Here is a 20106-nt window from a genome sequence, read left to right as displayed (position 1 = left end):
TGAAGGAAAGGCATAGGCACTTGTGAGGATACATAGAGTGCTTTTATTTAAAGCATCTAATCTAATGTTAGGAATATAGCAGGTGCTCAATACAATATATGGTTTTGAAAACAGACACACAGGTACGCGCGCGCACGTGCACACACACACACACAGAGCCAGCCTTAGGTTCCATTTCAAATTCTGACTTTGATTGTCCCTATACTATAGTGCCTGCTGCTGGATTGACAAGATGAACCTTTGAAGCGATATTCCCTAAAGTGGGATCCTTGGACCAAGTACATAAGAATCACCCAAGAACCTGCATTAAAATGCAGATTTCTGGGTCCATTTCAGATCCATGTTTCCTGGCTTTGAAATATACTGTACAACACGGGTGTAAGATGTCACCATTGGGGAAGCTGGGTAAAGGTTATGCAGGACTCTTTGTAGTATTTTTGTAACTTCCTGTGTGTCTATAATTATTCCAAAGTAAGAAGTAAAAAAATAATAATAACCTTTAGTCAAGAGCCCAAGGAGCTTCGCACTTGGGGGTTCTAATGCACACTGAAGTTGGAGAAACAGCACTGAAGAGTTTGGTCAGTTCCTTCTAGACCATATACTTGCAATTCTAGCAGTTACCACCATGTGGCTTCGCAGGGGATGGGGATGGTGCGGGGAGGCAGGAGAGCCTATACCTGCATGTGGACAGGTGTGTACACTTGAGAGAAACCATGGCTAGTACCCAAGACAGCCTCCTCTGGTTTCATTTACAAAAACCAATTATTGATGAGGGTAGCAGATGGCATGCACTGCACCCCCATTAGTGATCTGTCTTACAACAACCACAGAGAAGAGACAGGACTTCCTCAGCACCACATGCCTGAGGCAGGGGCTGGGATGGTGGCTCAGTGGGCCAGACTCAGTGGAGGAAGTCAACCACTGCTGCACAACTGATCTGTGGCCAAGAGCTGAATATAAGGACTGTGTGCAGCTCAGCCGCCATTGCCAGGAGGGCTTGAGGCCATTGGCCTCGGAGCTCCAATCCCTAGTGCTCTCCACCATGACTACTGAATGGTTTCTGGGTGGCTAGTGATGGCCGAAAGCTAGGGTTCCCAGATTTATCAAACAAAAATAGAGGATGACCAATTAAATTTGAATTTCAGATAAATAAAAGTCTTTTAGTACAAGCATATCCCATGTTTATCTGAAATCCAAATTTAAATGGGTGTCCTGTAATTTAGCTAGCAACTTTACCTAGGGTTTCTCTGTGCTGCTCTAGCCACAGAAGAAGCTGAAGTCCCCATGTGGCTTGCCTCCAGCTCAGAGCTCCATGATCTTGGCCTTGGGTGTGCCGTATACCCAAGGTAGGTGAAGAGTGTGTATGGACAGGGTGTAAATTTCCTGGACAGGGTCAGGAAGCTCATTCATGCTGATCTAGCTCTTATAAGATGCTGGCACTGCGTTAAACACTTGAATAATATCTCATTTAATCCCCTGCCTACCCAGTGAATTAGGCATGATCATTATTATTCCCACTTTAGAGATGAGGAGACTGAGGCTCCAGGATGTTAAGACCACAGACTGTTTAGTGGAGGAGCAGGGCTGACACCCCTTGGGGCTGCTGCCAAGTCGGGGAGTAGCTGAATCTCCCAGGCTATTCTCTCTGGCAATCCCAAGAGTTTAATGCAGTGGGAGCAGCCCCTGCCCCCAAATCCCCAGGACAGGAACCATTCCCAGTTTCTCTTGGCGCTGGGCCAGGGTCTTCTCCAGGCTCACATGTTTGCCGGAGGCTCCAGGCGGGGGTGGCGGGGGGCCGATCTGCAGGGTCCCCTTGTCCCCGCCTGACCAGGACAGTGTCCAGTGGCATGAGTTGCCATGGGCACCGCCATCTGCTGTGTGGGTACCCGTCAGAGGGGCCCAGGGTGAGCAGCTGCCCCAAAGGCCCATCCTGCCCTGAGCCTTGAGGCCGCCTGGTCGGCTTTCCCTGCCTTTTTCTCCCCGAGCCAGGCCGGAGGGGGGCTCCCAGAGGAGCTCTCGGCTCTAAGTCCCAGCCCCTCTCAGAGGAGGCGTGCGGCCGAGGCTCTGCAGCCAGAGGCTTCTCGGCTCAGAGCTCCGGAGCCAGATGTAACATTGACCTTAAATGGTAAAAGCTCCCCAGAGTGAAGGGAGGCTGGCCAGAGGAGGAAAGGAGAATAACTCAGTTTTAGGTAAGCCTCCCCTATATCCTAGAATAACCTGCCTCTTCGGCTGGGAAGCGGAGGGAACCTTCTCCTCCTTAAAGGTACAGGGTGCTGGGATGGGGGCGCTAAACTTTAACTTTCCAGGGGAGCTGGCTTTGTTGGGTGGCATTTCAGCTGAGTATCTTTATTGTTGCTGTCTTAAGTTTTAAATCAGAAGTGAATCTTGCCAGTCCTGACTTAACTAGATTGTGCTCTTTTTGCTTGCTGTTGGAAAGTGTGCACAGCCCGGTGAAAATGTGGGTCCTGACAGGCGATTGCAACCCCTAGCTTTCCTGGGGGCCCCTTTGTGGCAGCAATGGGATCTCCAGCTTAGGCAAGTCTCTAGGCAGGGCTTCCTCCCCTCTGTGCTTCCCGCGTCTCTCAGTCCCCCTGTGCCCCTCTGCCTTGAACCTGTGCTGGTGCGACCTGTCTAGATCCTTAACCCTGCCTCTATTTCTGTCTCTGCCCTTCCCATCCTGCATTCCGGTCACAGCCCCTGCTTTTATCTCTGTCCCTGTCTCTTCTTTTGTCTCCAGCTTTCCCCAAGCTGTGCCCTTCCCTGCTGCCTAGAGGGGCTGCATGTGCCCGGCCCGTGCCCAGCCCTGCTTACCTCCGGGTTGAAGTGATTCCTAGAGTGAGCAGCATTTGGACTGGCTTTTTCCAGAGGAAAAGCCAGTGGAAGCCAGACGCCAGAGAGAGGCCCAGCTGTCTTGCTCTCTCCTGCCCAGGAAACAGTTGTAAAAGCTATAGAAGCTCTGCAGTTTGAGTAAACAGCAGCCCGGGGTCTGGGACCCCTGGCCAGCACTCCAGCCTCCCAGAACTCGGCAGCTGCTGTTTCGCAACACTCTGCAGGCTGCTCGCTGGAGTGGCGCAGGGAAGTAAAGCTGGTCTGAGTGGGAGAAGGAGGAAACTTCCCAGGACTGTGAGGCTGGGCGTCCAAGGGAGTCAGGACCTGCCAAGGATTGTGTTGCCCCCACCAAAAGACGATGACATGCCCGTGAAGCAGGTAGAATTACCCATCCCCCTGCACTCCCCTACCCCAACAGTTCTATGGGGGAGGGAACTCAGGTTAAGTGACCTGCCTAAGGTCATTCCACCAAGATGGACCGGAGCTAGGTCTCAAACTCAGGTCCGTATGACTCTAACTCCAGTGCCCATGCCTCTCAACACAGCCATGAATGCCAGGGAACAAGCCTGCCTCCAATTGTGTCTTGTGATTTTGGATCTAATGGATAAAACAGTTGTCATTATCATGTTTGCGCCGTCCATGATTCGGTTGTGAGGGGTGTGTGTGTGTGTGTACACATGCGTGTTGGGTGGGTGGTGGTTTATATTCACAGCAGATGTACCTACCTTTATGCTTGAAAGTAAGGGAGGCATTCCTGTATCCTGTATCATCCAGGAGGGATAACCATGTGCTAATTGCTACAACATGATTGGTTATCCCCATAAATGTGTGTCAGAAAGAAAATAAACAGCAAACACACGGTTCTTACTATGCATTGAACTCCGTTCCCCTTCCCATACAGTAACTCACGATTCCCACGGCTGTTCAAAGCAGAGGTCATTCTTTCCACCCTGGTCTTGTAAATGGAGACATTTTAGCACAGAGAGGTTGCACAGCTGGTGTTCGGCCCCAGATTGAGTCTCTGCTCTTGACCTCCATGCTCAGCTCCCCTCTGCTTGGGACCCTGTATCAGAGTGTATCGGGGGAGCACTGGCCCCCTTGCAACACAGTGCATCTGAGGCTTTCCATGAGGGAGGGATTTCACATGCCCCTCACAGATGCGATGAGGGATGTGTCTTTACCTCACTGCTCCAGGTGAGGATACTGGGGCTAGGGGATGTTAAATGACTTGTCCAAGCTCACCCAGCCACCAAGTGACAAAGCAGGGAATTTAAATAGTATCTTGGGTGAGGAATTTAGGGCCATGTGAAACCTTCTGCTTGGAACTGAATCCCCAGGAGGCTGAGGGGGCCCATGGTTTGGGGATGAGGGGTTCTGTGCATCTGTGTGAGGAAGACAGGTTTCTTGTTCGATGGGCTGAACTACACGTGACAGATTCTCAGCTTTCTCATGGGCCCTGCCTCTTTCCTCTAAGCCTTTGTGACAGAGGTGGACAGAAGCACCCCACACCTGCTGAAGGAGGGGACTGAGCCCTGCAAGGGCGGAGACCTTATCCTGGTCCTCATCGCTGTGTGTCTAGCACCCAGAATGATGCCGGGAGCACACGAAGTACTCAGGTTCAATCCCGTTTCTGAATAAATGAACACAATGCTCATAGAGTGGGTTCTGGTTACATGGGGCTCCAGTTTTATTTTGTTCATGTGCCTGATGAGCAGATTCATCTAGTTTGACTTGAGAGAATACAAGGTGGGGGCTTCCCAGCCTGTCTCCTCTTCTGGGTCACCTCACAGAGCCTGGACTGCCCCTCAGCCACTCTCTCTGGGCTTATTGGTCAGCAGAGGGATTCTGTTTACTGACTGAGGAGAAGCAGAGGCCCGGGTAGATAGGGAGAAGAGAGCTTAGAGCCCCCAGACCCTACCCCTGCCCTTGCCCCTTGGGGAGCTGAGTCAGAGGAGGGAGATGGAGAGCTGTATTCTCAGGTAGCGAATGTAAAAGGGAAGAGGGGAGAAAATTGGTTTAATTGAGCTCCTATTTTGTGCCAGGATCTGTGCTAGATCTGCTATTTAACTTAAGCTTCATATTAGAGACGAGGAGAGAGACATACAGCTGGTAGGTAGTGGGCAGGGACGCCAGCTCAAGCCACCGTGGTCTGAAGTGGACACTTCCTGCATTAGATGTCACCCTGCCTCTGGTTAGTAACTTGGGTCCTGGGGCAGTTATTGAGTGTCACAGTCCAAGTCATGCGGAAGTCACAAATAGAGGGAAAGGGAATATCATGCTAGCTCTGTGGACCTTGGAGGCCAGACCTTGAGTTCAGGTGACAGCCCAGGGCAGCCTCACCAATGGGCCTTCAAATCAGAGTATTAGCAGAGGCAACCCAAGCCCATGACCTTGGACAAACTCTGCCTTCTCTGCAAGGGCTTTCTCCAGGGGAGATGGAAAGCAGAGGACAGTTGGTCAGACAAAAAACTTTTTTTTTTTTTTTTTTTGAGACAGTATCTTGCTCTGTTACTCAGGCGGTAGGGCAGTGGTGCAATCCCCACCTCCTGGGTTCAAGCGATTCTCGTGCCTCAGCCTTCCAAGTACCTGGGATTACAGGTGCCTACCACCACGCCTGGCTAATTTTTACATTTTTAGTAAAGACGGAGTTTTGCCATGTTGCCCAGGTTGGTCTTGAACTCCTGACCTCAAGTGATCAGCCCACCTCAGCCTCCCAAAGTCTGGGATTACAGGCATGAGCCACTGCACCCGGCCAGACTGAAAATTTTTCCTAGCAGGCAACAAACATAAGAAAATCTGCTAAGGCTGCCCTTAATCAGCTCTGGTTACTTTCTTCCTATTAGTTTTTTATTTGTAATTTTTATCGAGTTTTTTTCTAGTGAAAAAAGTAATGCATGCTCCTTGCTAGACTTTCTTGGAAAATATAGAAATGAATATAAGTAAGAAATTCAGAAATAAATACAAAGAAATTTTTAAAAAATGCCTCCAGAATCCCATTCCTCAGCGATTAGTGTTGTTTATGTTATGGTGTGTTTCTTTCTTTACATTTCTCTGTATTTTGTAAAACTGGGATCTTAGTGTATGTGTCGTTTTTCACTCTGCTTTTTTAAACTGAACATTCTAATGTAGTTTTTTTTTCCTCATATCATTAAACATTCTCAAAAACATGATTTTTTTAATGGTTTTATAACATAGAGTCATTTTAGCTGTGCAACAATTTAATCATCGTTCCTCTTCTTGGCATTTACAACTGTGATTTTTCTTCAGGGACTGTCTCAGTGGCACATGTGACATGATGGCTTTTCCATAGGTTTGTAGCATTTGGAGACTCAGCTCTCAGAGGTGGGCCTGTGGGGTGTGGCCCGAGGTGTGGGCTTGTTCTGCAAGGTGATTGTGTGTGGGATACTGACCCAGCCTTAAACACACATTGTTAAGAACATTATTCCTTCTAAAGTTCTTTGAAGGAAGGAGAGAAAGCCTCTATTTGAGTAGGGTGCCCAACCATCCAGGGTTGCCCAGGAATGAGACTTGCAGCAGGACTTTCAGTGCTAAAGTTGGGACACGTCCTGGACAAATCCAGAAGGTTGGTCACCCTCATTTAAGCCTCGTATGCGTTCAACATCTTTGTTTGTTTCCCTTCTTGACAAAATGAAAGCCCGCCTTAGCTAAGGTTTAATAACTGTTTTCATTGAATTTATTTTTATAACTCTATTTGTGGTAAGCGGTATTGCTTTTTCCATTTAAGGTAGGAATATAAAGTTTCCCTTTTACATAAAAGTAATGGCAATGGTAGCTAACACGTGGTGAGCTAACACGTGTTGAGTGCACACCATGTGCTAGGCGCTGTCCTAATGCTTTACCTGCCGTCCCTCGTGTAGTCCTCACAGCAACCCTCTGAAGTAGTTACTGTCATTGTTCTCATTATACAGATTAGGAAACTGGGGCACAGAGAGGGTAAGAAACTTGTCTAACAACACAAAGTTAGTAAATGGCCAAGTGGGTTTTCGGTCCTGATTTTCTGGCCCATTGCTACTCAAATTAAAGTCTATTAAGTAAATAAATGCATAGGTGAAACACAGGCATGGCAAAAGTTGTGAGCATAGAGTATAAATGGGTCAGGTCATTCCACCATGGCTTGGTGGAAATTGGAGTTTTCTGAACTTGGTGGAATCCAGGTACTGGTGAGTGCAGGGTGTTGGGGAAGTTGAGTCATCCCAGCAAAACCAGTAGGAACGTATGGGCGCAGTGCGAGAGGCTGGGAGGGACAAGACTATACGTTGCTCACAGCCTGTCTCTAGGGGTGGGATGTGGTTCCCAGAGTGGCTACCAGGAGGGGACACAGGGATGCCACAGATAGCTCTGTGCTGACAGTCCAGTCAAGACAGTGTTTCCAGCAACCCCAAGGTTCCTGGCTCATCAGGAGAAGAAAGCCTGAAAATACCCTTGACTTTGCTCATGCAAGTGTGGTGAAAAGAACCCTGGACCCTGAGTCAGGAGATGGGCTCAGTGGTGGCCAGCTCCTCCCTCATTCTCACAGTGGGGAGATGACATCTCGTAATGGAGACAGCATAGTGTCTCTATGGAAAGTGTGGATCCTGGAGTGACCGTGTGGCTCTACCACTGACCAGCTGTATCCCTTGAGCTGCACCTAATCTCTTGGAGCCTCAGTTTCCTCTCCTGTAATATGGGTTCAGTATCCCTTAACCAAAATGCTTGGGACCAGAAGTGTTTCAGTTTTTAATTTTTTTTTTAAATTTGGAATATTTGCATCATATTTACCCAGTTCAGCATCCCAAACCCAAAAATCTAAAATCTGAAATGCTCCAATGAGCATTTCTTTTGAGTGCCTTGTTGGCACTCAAAAAGTCTTGGATTTTAGAGCGTTTCAAATTCCAGATTTTTCAGATTTGGGATGCTCAACCTGTAATAATAGTGTCCATTTTACAAAGTTAAATCCCTTTGCCCGGTGTCTATTCTTAGCACTGAGTATACATCAGCTATTATCATTTCTAGCCCCTGTCTGTTCTCCTCCAGAGATTCCATCAAGAAGACTTCTGCACTGAGTTTGAGGCTCTAACCATCCACAATTCTGGGTCCTATTCTCACTCCATAAACACCCCAAGGACAGTGGTGGACTTACTCTCAAAAGAATCAGCTATTTGTACCTAGTGAAATCTTTAAGGAGACCAAATAAATAATACCTCTTTCTCTCACTGAAGTTCTAAGGCTTACTGGGAATTCAGAGACTAATATCACCCTTATGACTGATGAAGCTGGCATTGGAGAAGGTGGTTTGCATCAACAGGCAAGTAGGTTTTCTAATATTGTATTGAGCAGATTTAACCCCCAGCCCTATGGGGTGCCCACTGGGGAAAGTAGGGCCGTTTACATCTTAAAGCCTGGAGGAACAGAGCAGAATGTGTATCCCCTGAAAGCAGCTCATTTCCTAGAGAAACAGAAGAGGGAAGGCTGAGCTATTTGGGCAGACACTTCTCAGAACTCACCATCAGAGAGCCATTCTCCTGGGGTGGAAGAGCGTTGCAATCTGGGGTACCACGGTGAGGGCCTGGCTAAAGCCCATTTGCAAGGCTGGTCTCTCATGGGCACCTGGTGAGCCTTGTGCCCTGTGCTAGTGAGAGACAGGCAGGGCTGGGGCTGCAGGGATTGCCACATGGTCCCGTGGGCACCGCCTCTCCTTCCTTCCTTTTCTACTTGATCAATCTTCACCTTTTCTCTGGAGATGCCTGGTGGGGAACTTGTTTAAAGCAGAGCCCTTCCTTAGACAAGGCAAGCATCTGACTAGAAATATCTGCAATGAATTTTCCTTTTTTCACAGGATTTTCATTTAGGCAACTCCAGACAGGGAGCAAGTGGTCTCTTAACTCCTTTCATCTGGGTTACTTCTTACAGGTAGATGAGAAAATACATGGGAAAGGAACTACCATTGTTTGAGCAAGTTTGTATGCGCCAGGCACATTTTATACAGTATCATTAATTCTGTACTTTAGCCATGTTAGGGAGGAATTTGTGAACAAACTGATTCAAGGAGGATAGTAACTAGTATGAGAAAAATGAGAGCCAAACCCAAACCATCAGACCACCAAACCCCCATCTCTTTTCATCTCTTTGTGGCCTATAGACCTGGTTGCAGGGCAGAGTGACAATGCCTGGCCCTTTGCTCCTGCCCCTATAAGAACAAAGCCCTGGAGGCCCCAGTGCTGCTGCTCAGAGCTGAGGTCCTGAGCTCTTGGGGCAGGGCGCTGGAGCAGCTTCCCCACTAGGCTTGCTCTACTTTGCACCTGTCTTGGTTTCTTTTAGTATGTAGCAATCTTTATCAGGTCTCCTAATACTGTTTAGGAACAAGTTCCTTCCTCTATTTATAAGGAAGAATACAAATTTAGAATCACAAGCTTTTTACTGGCAAGAAATGCCATGCCCTACATTGTGTGGCTTGAGCCACTTTCTATGGCTCACCAAGCTTTGTGCCCTAAAAGTCCATAAATATTGCCAAGGTCACCCAGTCTGTTAAAATCCCAGCCCCACAACTTACTGTTAGACTTGGGTGAATGGTCTAACCTTTTAGCCCCCTTACCTATGAAATGGATTGCTATATCTAAGGTACTTATACCTAAATAAGTATCCAATAAGTCATTATCATTATTGGAGCCCAGATTAATATTGAACACATGGGACTCCTCTATTTTGGATGCCCCCAAATGGTCAGGTTTTCCCAAGGACTCTCGTGTCATATTTTCAGTTTGTATGGGCATGGTAGAAAGAATGTAATGTCTTCCTGGGCTTCCTACTAAGACACCTTCCTTGTTTCCCACCTGAGATCTAACTGGTCCCTAATGTAGGCTGGAAGGCAATGATGATCAGGCTAGGTGTTGTCAAGAAAGACCTGGCTAGTTGGCTCCTAAGAGGCTTCCCCAAAGAGTATCACCTTGGGGATATTCTAGAGTCCTGGTCCTATCCCTAAGCCTGGTTAGTGACCTGGAATTGATTAGTTGATTGGCTGTGTAGAGACTGACTCACAATAATCAAACTCACAAGAGACTGAAGTATACCATTTTTTTTTTTTTTTCAAGAGAGGCCGGATCTCACTCTGACCCCCAGGCTGGAGTGCAGTGGTGTAGTCACAGCTCACTTCAGCCTTGACCTCCCTGGTTCAAGTGATCCTCCCACTTCAGCCTCCCAAGTAGCTAGGACTACAGGTACATACTACCTCACTCGGCTAGTGTTCTAAACATTTTTTAGAGACAGGATCTGGCTATGTTGCCCATGCTGGTCTCAGACTTCTATCCTCAAGCCATACTCTTGCCTCAGCCTCCTAAAGCACTGAGATTACTGAAGTATACAATTCCTTTAATTCTTCTTCTTTTTTTTTCTTTTCGAGATGGAATCTCGCTGTGTCACCGAGGCTGGAGTACAGTGGTGTGATCTTGGCTCCCTGCAACCTCTGCCTCCCGAGTATCTGGGATTACAGGTGTGCATCACCATGCCCAGCTAATTTTTTCTATTTATAGCAGAGACAGTGTTTCACCATGTTGGCCAGGCTGGTCTTGAACTCCTAACCTCAAGTGATCCACCTGCCTCGGCCTTCCAAATTGCTGGAATTACAGGTGTGAGCCACTGCCCCCAGTGAAGTATATAATTCTGAATGTTTATGTGCCAATATATAATGGGAGACAAACCTTTTCGATGACCAGAATGCTTGATGATTGAGATTTACGTGAGAAGGCAGAAAGTTCTGAGGGGTGGGTCACCTAGGCTATGATGTGGCCTAATGAGCCATCTCTGCCTGCAACAGAGAAAGTTCCCCAGAGCTCAGGAAGGCCCTCTTTCCTCTGAGAAGTTTAGACAAGGCTTTCTCTTTGCTATAGAAAAATGCTGTATAAAATGGTGGTTATTATGTAATATTCACGTAGTCTGTCCCAGCACACAAGAAATTACAAATCTCACATCTATTGGTTAAAGTTCTTTGATTGCCAGGTATCAGAAACCTATGTTGGCTAACTTAAGAGGAAGTAGGATTTATGATAAGGTATTTGAGAAAATCAAAGGAAAAGGTAGGTAGACAGCAATGCCTCAGGAAGTCAGGACCCAGTGCATCTTTCAGGTCTCAGCAGCAGGAACTTGCCAACCTTTTCTCTACAGGAGGGAGTCTTCAAGTTTTTTGGATAGTACATCTTATTAGTTTAGAGAAAATTTTTTCAGCATGTACCTCCAATGTATGTATATTTCTTTATTATAAATCATATTCATGAGCTATTGTACTGTGTTAAATACTTTATAAAACATCTAAGAATAGACATTTTTAAAGAATAAGAAAGATGAAATAATATTTTGAAAATTACTTTTTTTTAAACTGTGTCAACAACTATTCAGCTTTCCCTAAATAAGTATTCTTTAGTCAAGATTCTATGTGCTTCTTCAAGGGGAAAGAGAAGAAAATCACGTTACCAGAAACCAGTGATCTGTGGAGCCAGGGAAGAGGATCTATCCAGAATGAGCTATAGCTAAGGAGAGCACAGTCACTGACAGAGATGTCATGCTGGAGCAAGGAAGGAAAGCCAGGCCTCTCTCTCCTGTCATCCCCTATTATTGCATTGGCCAAACCCAGCCAGCAAGCAAAGGAGCCCAGGTTATACATTCCATAGGTGTCATCCTGAAGCACACAGCAGAGAACCAGGGGGCAGGGCAGGGAGAAAGGCAAGGAAGGCAGAGGAAGACCGGCTCAGATACCTGACGTGGAAGAGGGACATCCTTACTTCCTGAATTATTACATTGCATTTTCAGTTTTATCCACTAGTTTGTAAAAATATTTTTGAGAGTTATTTTTAGCTTTATTAGAAGGAGTATTTTCATTGCACATTTTTTTTTTTTTTTTTTTGCATGGGCCTTTTAAGCTACATACCCATTTTACGATGGTAGGGTAGGTTAAAACTAGACAAATATGTTTTATTAATCTACTTACTTGGGCATACACAAACTGCATCACCCTTCATGGAAAGCAAATGGATACATGAGAGGGCTACATCAGTTCTGTAGCATTGTAGAATTCCCCACAGTCCGTTATAACAGCCCACAAACTGGACATAATAGTGGCCTTTCATTACATGAACCAACACCATTGCCAATCTGTTTATTAAATATTAAGTAAGTGTCCCTTGTTACTATTTTTAATTAAAAATTGAAGGTTTTTATTTTAAATCTCCTTCCTATATTCTACCAAATCATCTTGCGTTCCCTGGACGACATACTCTACTCTGAAGACCACTGCTCAGGCCACAGGCCCAGTTTGACTAGGTTCCAGAAGCTCCTGGTCTTTAAGTGCTTGAGAGAAAGAATCCGATTAAGTCCAGCTTGGATCAGGATCAGTCAGTCATGGTCAGAGGACAGGACTGTGGGGTGTAAATGTGGTCATGGGGAAGCCATCCCTCATTTACAGGGGTTCTTACTAAAGAAGGGAAAATTGCTTAAAGCAAAAGTGTTTTCAAAGAATGTCGTCACCTACTTATTTCTAGTTGTCTTCTCATCCTGCCTTCTAGAGATGTCTGTGAAGCCTCCCAACTCTGCAACCCCATATACAGAGAATTTCTTGGGTTGCATCCATAGATAACTAATCATGTCCATTGTGTATTTTTTTTTTTCAGCCTTGTTAATGCATTTGAGGGCAGCCCTATCTCCTTGCAGTTATCTCTATGTGTAGCCAACATTCCTCACAGGTCTGGGATTCACAGACCTTACTGAACTTAGAGGAAGACTGTTTCTCAGGCCAGCTGGGCCCAAAAGGATAAAAGGATGTTATTGGTTATAGACATCAAGGATCGTTTGCGTTAGACCTGAAAACATTTGGCAAGTGGTGTCTATATCACCATTCCTATAGTTTATACAGCACAAAAGTTGCTTAGGCACATGAACAAAGAGAGCCTGACTTTATTTTAGAGTCCCAGAGGGGAAGATTCCATTTGCTGAATCTCCAGGGACTTGTTTCACATGGCAAGAATAATAATAATGTGCTTATTACTGTAACACCTGTGATCTATTGAGCACCAGCTAAATGCTATGTTAAGTGCTTTGTATACGTTATCTCAAATGTTTGCAGCACACTATGAGACGGGTTGTATTATCTCCATGTCACTGATGAGAAAATGGAGGCTTTGTGAGGCTGAGCAGTTCACTCAGGATCACACAGCTAGAAAGTGGCAGAGCCAAGGCCATATTGCCGTTGGTGCAAAGTGCATGTAGCCCATCTACAGATAGAAACTTGTACTTGGAGTTTATCAGGCTGGGAGAGAGTAGAGCTGGGACAATAAGATTTTGAAAAGGGTTAGATCATTATGGCTTTATAGAAAGGGATTAAGGAAAGCTAGCACCATATCAAGTTTGTAGCTGGTGTTCGGTAGATATATTAAATGAATGAATGAACAAATGCACCCATGAATGAAACCTCTCAGGTTTAAGGGCATTGAAGGTCTTCCACCATCCATCCCTGGTACGACTTCCAAAGCTGAAAATGAAGACAGCGTATAAGCAGTGGTCCCGAGTTGTAGGCCTGGTTCTGCCTGCAACTCATGTTGTACTCTTGAGCAAATCAAGTCTTCTTTCCAAGTCCTCATTTTCTTCATCTGTGAGCCATTCACCCCCCACCCCCAAGCCCCAGTGATTCCTCCCAATAGTTGCATGATGGAACTCATCCCAGAGCAATAATTGTGCTGGGCACTGTCAGTGACAAGAAGGAGGACTGCAGGTGTGTTCGAAGAGTCCACTGTTACTGTTTATTTACTACAATCTCATTCAAGTCCTTTGCGGACAGTTAGAACTGGCATCAGGTCCAAAGTTAATGGAAGGTTGTGTTTCTAAAAAAACATTTACTGCTAAAGGAAATGCCTATTTATTGTCTTTTTTATTAACAAGGCACTTGTGTTAAGACATTTACTGCTCAGATTGGAAGCGATAGTCCAGGCAGCCACTAGAGCCTGGGGCTGCTTCTCTCACACGACAGGGCCAGCTTCTCCCAGCTCTCCAGCCTGGGAGCAGATGAGTATGCCCTACAGGAGTAGTGGGCGGTGACAAAAGGACTGGATTTCCGTTCCTTGGAAGGGATGAAACTCACAGGCACTAGAATTTGAGGGGCCTCCAGGAGGCATTGGGCACCCCGTAAGGGCTCCTTAGAAGAGGAGATCTGGTGAACTTGAAGAGACCCAGGAAAATGGATCGAGCAGCTAACTAACATCTGAAAAGCACTTTCTCCTCCCGCCAGAACTCGTTGACCCTCCCTGAGGACCATGAGACCATGCTATCTGTGTCATCTTTCATGAATCATCTGGATTTTACAGTTTTATGCATTATAGGAAACATAACCCCTCTCACTGTGCCCTCTAATCCACCTGGCCCCAAGGACCCCACTGGGATTTGTGTGAGACCTAGGTAGTTGTGCCTTCATGGGCCCCTTTCTCCTTAGGAAAATAATACAAATTTTATGACTATGTTGGTGGAAAAATAAATATATTGTTATCCATCAAAATGCTTTATTTGACCTAAAAGTTTATGTTTTCTTTTGATTTTAAAATAAATTATTTTCATGGACCATAAGCACTGTTTCTACTGTACTTAAAATGGATAAATCCGCCGGGCGCGGTGGCTCAAGCCTGTAATCCCAGCACTTTGGGAGGCCGAGGCGGGTGGATCACGAGGTCGAGAGATCGAGACCAACCTGGTCAACATGGTGAAACCCCGTCTCTACTAAAAATACAAAAAATTAGCTGGGCATGGTGGCGTGTGCCTGTAATCCCAGCTACTCAGGAGGCTGAGGCAGGAGAATTGCCTGAACCCAGGAGGCGGAGGTTGCGGTGAGCCGAGATCGCGCCATTGCACTCCAGCCTGGGTAACAAGAGCGAAACTCCGTCTCAAAAAAAAAAAAAAAAAAAAAAAAAAAAAAAAAAAAAGGATAAATCCATCTTTTTTTTTTTTTTTTTTTTTTTTTTTTAAGATGGGATCTCACTCTGTCATCTAGGCTGGAGAGGCTGGAGTGCAGTGATGTGATCACGGCTCACTGTAGCCTTGACTTCCTGGCTGAAGCAATCCTCCTGCCACAGCCTCCCTAGTAGCTGAGGCTGCAGGTACCTGCCACCATGCTCAACTAACTTGTTATTTTTTGTAGAGATAGGGTTTTTCTATGTAGCCTAGGCTGGTCTTGAAGTCCTAGGCTCAAACAGTCCTCCCACCTCAGCCTCCCCAACATGCTGGGATTACAGGCAGAAGCCGCCATGCCTGGCTGATATGTTAGTCTTGTCCCTGTCACCTTTCTATTCAGAATATGGTCTAGGGACCAGCAGCATCAGCATCACCAGGGAGCTGTGAGAAATGCAGAATCTTGAGAGCTGCTCAGACCTACTGAGTCAGACTCTGCACCTTAGCAAGCCCCCAGGTGACCGTGTGCATGTTATAGATTGAGATGCACTGCCTGCCACACTGTTCCATAGTGTGTTGGGAATATCTGAATCACAGGACACACTCCATGGCCCCCAAATCGCAGCAAGCAGTTTAATGACAGAAGATTCTTTATGGAAGGTATTCCAGCATTAAATGGCTACTTAGGTGCCAAGAGCTCCTGGACGGCTCAGTCTGCCAAAACCATTCTCCTTTCCTTCCCAGCTGATGCTTTCCCTGCCCTCCCCTACACCCCCAGTGGAGGAGTGAGGCCTAGGAAAAAGGGTGCATTTGCTTCTAAGTTAATTTTTCCAGCTTGCTTATGAAGCACGTGGCCTCCAGAGCCATCTCAGCGGATGAAGGGAGGGCTACAGGAGGCACAGGATCTCAGTGCCTCAAACCAGAGGTGATACCCAGGCTATGGGCCAAAGTCATATGGCCTCAACCTACTGCAGGGGAGGCTGGGAAACCAGAGGAGCACATGGAGTGCTGCCTGCCTCAGCCACAGGTGAACTACAAGTGACGCAAGTCATGGCTACTGCAGAGCCTGAGGCCACCTGCGAGGCGAGAAATGAAGGAGCTGGAATGTGGGCAACTGGAGACTCGGCACTTGCAGAGAAGTCTTAAAAAGCTGGGAGAATTAAATAAGTAACCACACACTCCTGCAAGGTTACTTCTCCAGTGAGAGGTGGTGGGGTGAGGAGGCATCAGTTTAGTAACAGAGGAGAATGGCTTTGGCAGACGGTCATCTAGGAATTTGTGCCATCCAAACACCTACCTAATGCTGGATATATTCCATTTAGTGTTTCTGTGGTAAAACTCATTGCTTTAAGACGGAAGCAGACATGTCAACTTGTGCTGGACTTAAGTCAGCAAGATCCAAAGTACATCCAGAGCCACTGAAATCTGGGGTTTCCGGTTACAGCAGCTACTGTTGATTATCCTAATTCACCACCCAAGCAGCCTTGTCGTCAGAACCGTCTCGCTTCTCACCAGAGGCGGAGACATTTATCATCTGTTACTGGCACTGACTTCTGCCACATTGCTTCTCTTGGGCAGTGTGGCCACCCCAGGCCTTTTTGCCTGCTCAGTGCCTGCACCCCAACCCGCTCTATGCCATGCCCTGGATCAGAGTCTTGATTCTGTTTTATAGGGAAGGAAACTTGAGATCTGATTGCTAAATGAACAAGCTGGGTTTAGAGCCTAGGTCTTCTGACTCCTGTGTGCCTGGCTGTGGAGGAGGAAGAGGAAGAAGTAGAAGGCCTTCCTAGCCATCAAGGATAGGAGGGTTGTTCCTCGGGAACCACGACTACCTTTACCGGGCTCCTCACCCTCCATCGTTGCTGAGAGGTTTTATAAAATTAGACGCTGCTGCAGGCTTGGGGAAGGGCATGTCAGGACTAGACTACTGCTTCTGAGAGAAAGTGGGACACCCCCTTCTTCAAGGCTCTTAAAGGATTAAAAATGCTCTTTAACAAGTTAGTCAGTGCTTACCATGGGCCAACCATTGTTCTAAGAAGTTTGTATTACACAATTCACAAGATTCTCATTATCCATGTTTTACAAGTGAGGAAACTCAGGCATAAAAAGATGAAGCAGCTTGCCCAAGGTCACGTGGCAGGGCTGGGATACGAACCCAGGCAGCCCGGCTCCGGGTCAATGGACATAATCATGCCCTCTCTCGCCTCTGGACACCCTCTAACCTGAGAGGATTTAGGGCATTTCTGAGTGGAGATTTATTTATTTATTTATTTTTAAGTCAGAGTTTCATTCTTGTCGCCCGGGCTGGAGTGCAGTGGTGCAATCTCTGCTCACTGCAACCTCTGTCTCCTGGGTTCAAGCGGTTCTCCTCTGTCAGCTTCCTGAGTAGCTGGAATTATAGGAATGAGCCATGGTGAGACAGGGTTTCACCATGTTGGCCAGGCCGGTCTCAAGCTCCTGACCTCGGTGATCCAGCTGCCTCAGCCTCCCAAAGTGTTGGGATTACAGGAATGAGCCACTACGCCCGGCCCAGAGTGGAGTTTTAAAGAGGACACTTTGAGACAGTCCTTGGAAAAACATTTCATGGTGAAATAAATTTGGGAAACATCATATCCTTTCGCCCTTTCTTGGAGATTTATGCTGCACATTTGCTTCTTAAAGGTTCTGAGATGTCCTGCAAGACAGAAACCTGTCTCCTGCTGATATCCCCAAATACAGTGAAACACAAAACCTTTCTTTTCAGAACTCCTGACAACATCACCCAGAACTGGAGTCATACAGAACTCTATACAGCTTTAGGAAAAGTGGCTAGTGGCATTCCTATTTGGGTGGATGCAGAATGGATCACATGGCATCTAGAGAGTCCTCGCCACTTGCAGAACTGCTAAGGAAGGCTCTCTTAAGTAAGCCAGGTCAGCTCACGAAGCTTCTCCCTGAGAGGCACACAGCGGGCTGGCGTGGGGAAGGCATGGGCTCTGACAGCTTCAACCCCTGATTGGCCACCCATTAGCTCCATGACTTTGGAGGTAATAGCATCACACTGAACCTGTTTCCTTATCTGCAAAGTAGCACCTACCTCATAGGGCAGTCAAGGGATTGAGTGGGTAAATATGCCTAAAGCACCAGGCACCAGATCTGTGGTTGGCAGGGTCCGGTGGAAAGCGGAACAGAGGGTGGCTGCTTCATGGGTACAGAGTTTCCATTTGCGATGAGGAAAGTGTTCTGGAACTGGATAAGGGTGGTAGGTGCCAACATTGCGAATGTACTTAATGCCACCAGATCGTACACTTTTTAAAAGCTCTGTGCCTCTGATGGATAGTGAATGTTGTTATTGTTGTCATTGCTTGTTCTGCTTATTTCTACAATCTCCTGGTCTCAGGTAGAACTAGGACACTAAGATTGGAAGCTTCCAAGAAGCAGGATGGACACAACTTCACCACGTCCAGCTGGAGGTCATTGTGCCTCTTTTTCCACCCCAAAGAGGTCAGGGCACCCCTTGGTCCAAGGGCTAGTTTCCTCCTGAGAAAGGGAAGGGGAGACTCGGGTTGAACAAAAGAACAGGGAGGAAATTGAGAGAGCTGAGGTTGAGCATGTGGGACACACTCAGATTTAGACTCATAGCAGCATCAAAAGGGAATGTTAACCCAGGATTGCAGAAGGTGACAGGAGACTCAGAATAGGTAAACACTGGTCTCTTTGGTACAGGCAAAATCTGCCCCAGGAAAAACACTTCAATTATAAATGAGGTGCCAACTGGCAGAGTGTGTGCAGAGGTCTGTGCCAGCATTGACCAGTCGCCTAACAAGAAGGCATTTCTAACAAGGGGGCATTTCTAAACAATGGTGGGTCTGAATACATTTCAGAAGGTGGCTATTTTACAAAGACTTTGGAAAGAGAAGCAAACTAAGAGAGGGCCACTGTGGTGGTATGGAAAGGGCACTGGGCTGGGGTCAGTCTCGGCTGGGCTCCTAATGGCCTTGTGACCTTGCCACGTCACTTCATCCTCTGAATCTCTTAGCCTCTGAATCTAAAAGGCAGATATAATCGTTTCTTCCTTGTAGTATTTCCGTAAGGAAGAAATTAATATGTCTGAAATAGCTTAGACAAAGGAAAGCTCTAAATAACAAGAGGTCAGTATTAAAAACTAGGAACATCCTTTAAGAATTGCCATCAGGAGATGACAAGATTAAATTGCTCCCTTCTAAGAAACCTTGGGATCTCCACAGGTGAAGGCAGTTAAGTAGACCCAGTATGTTGGTGAGTCTTGCAGATAGTAAGGATAAGCAGCTTCCTGGTAAATGCAAAATTTCCATATGACCCAGCAATTCCAGTCCTAGGTATATATGCAAAAGAATTGAAAACAGGTGTTCAAACAAAACTTGTATCACGGTGTTTGTAACAGCACTATTCACAATAGCCAAAGGGAGGAAACAACCCAAATGTCTATCACCTGATGAATGAATAAACAAATGTGAGCTGGGTGGATAGATAGATAGATAGATAGATAGATAGATAGATAGATAGATATGATGGAATGTTATTCAGCCACAAAAAGGAATGAAGTGTGGATACATGCTACCATGTGGATAAATGTCGAATACATTATCCAAGTAAAAGAAGCTAGACAGAAAAAGTCACATATTGTATGGTTCCATTCATATAACTCTCCAGAACAGGTAAAGCCACAGAGACAGAAAGCAGATTTGTGGTTGGCAGGGCCTGCAGGAAAGGGGGAGCAGGGAGTGATGGCTTCATGGGCACAGAGTTTCCATTTGGGATGATGAAAAAGCTCTGGAACTAGGTAGGGTGATGGGTGCACAACATTGTGAATGTACTTAGTGCCACTGAATTGTACACTTTGAAATCGTTAAAATGATACATTTCATGTCACACGTGTTTTATCATAATTTTTTTAAAAAAGAAGTTTACTGGCGAAGAGGAAATGTGACCCAAAGTTTAGGCGCTCCTCTCCGAGAGTATGGTTGAGGGGAGGGGACAGGGTAGTCAGAGTTTGTCAGCTGGAAGCCAAGGTCTTGTGTCGACAAATTCACGGAGGGCCTAGGGTGAGCAAACCTTGTGCGAGTGCCCTAGGGGATCCTGAAAGGAGTAAGACATGCTCCCTGCTCTCAAAAAAATGCATAAATTACTTTCATGTCATAAACACTGAGAGGTACTATAGTGTGTACAAGGGAGACATTGATTCAGGAGAAGGAGATGTTGACTCAAGTCTGGGACCATTCATGAAGGCTTCTTGGAAGAGAAGGTAGTTGAGTAGGTGGATCTGGCAGGTAGGTAAGAAAGAAGTGAGGAACTTCTTGGGAAAGGCACAGGATTGGGAGAGTGGAGGGAGTGTTTCAGAGT

General features: G+C 46.3%; 1 protein-coding gene across 5 annotated transcripts in view; it reads left to right on the top strand.

Annotated features, from left to right (window-relative positions):
- The first annotated feature begins 1810 nt into the window (after nt 1-1810).
- IRAG1 (inositol 1,4,5-triphosphate receptor associated 1) overlaps nt 1811-20106 on the top strand; it is a 129269-nt gene continuing 110973 nt past the window's right edge. For 2 of the 5 annotated variants that reach the window (XM_010343350.3, XM_010343292.3), the window contains exon 1: nt 1811-2189. In XM_010343350.3, the coding sequence (XP_010341652.3) occupies nt 2123-2189 (67 nt within the window). In that variant the 5' untranslated portion in view covers nt 1811-2122. The other 3 variants (XM_074401089.1, XM_074401090.1, XM_010343459.3) reach the window with 3 other exon arrangements.

This window comes from Saimiri boliviensis, chromosome 6 (assembly GCF_048565385.1).
Source record: "Saimiri boliviensis isolate mSaiBol1 chromosome 6, mSaiBol1.pri, whole genome shotgun sequence".
NCBI classification, from domain to species: domain Eukaryota; kingdom Metazoa; phylum Chordata; class Mammalia; order Primates; family Cebidae; genus Saimiri; species Saimiri boliviensis.
Note: the sequence above shows the minus strand (reverse complement) of the source record. Positions and strands in the feature narration are given on the sequence as shown.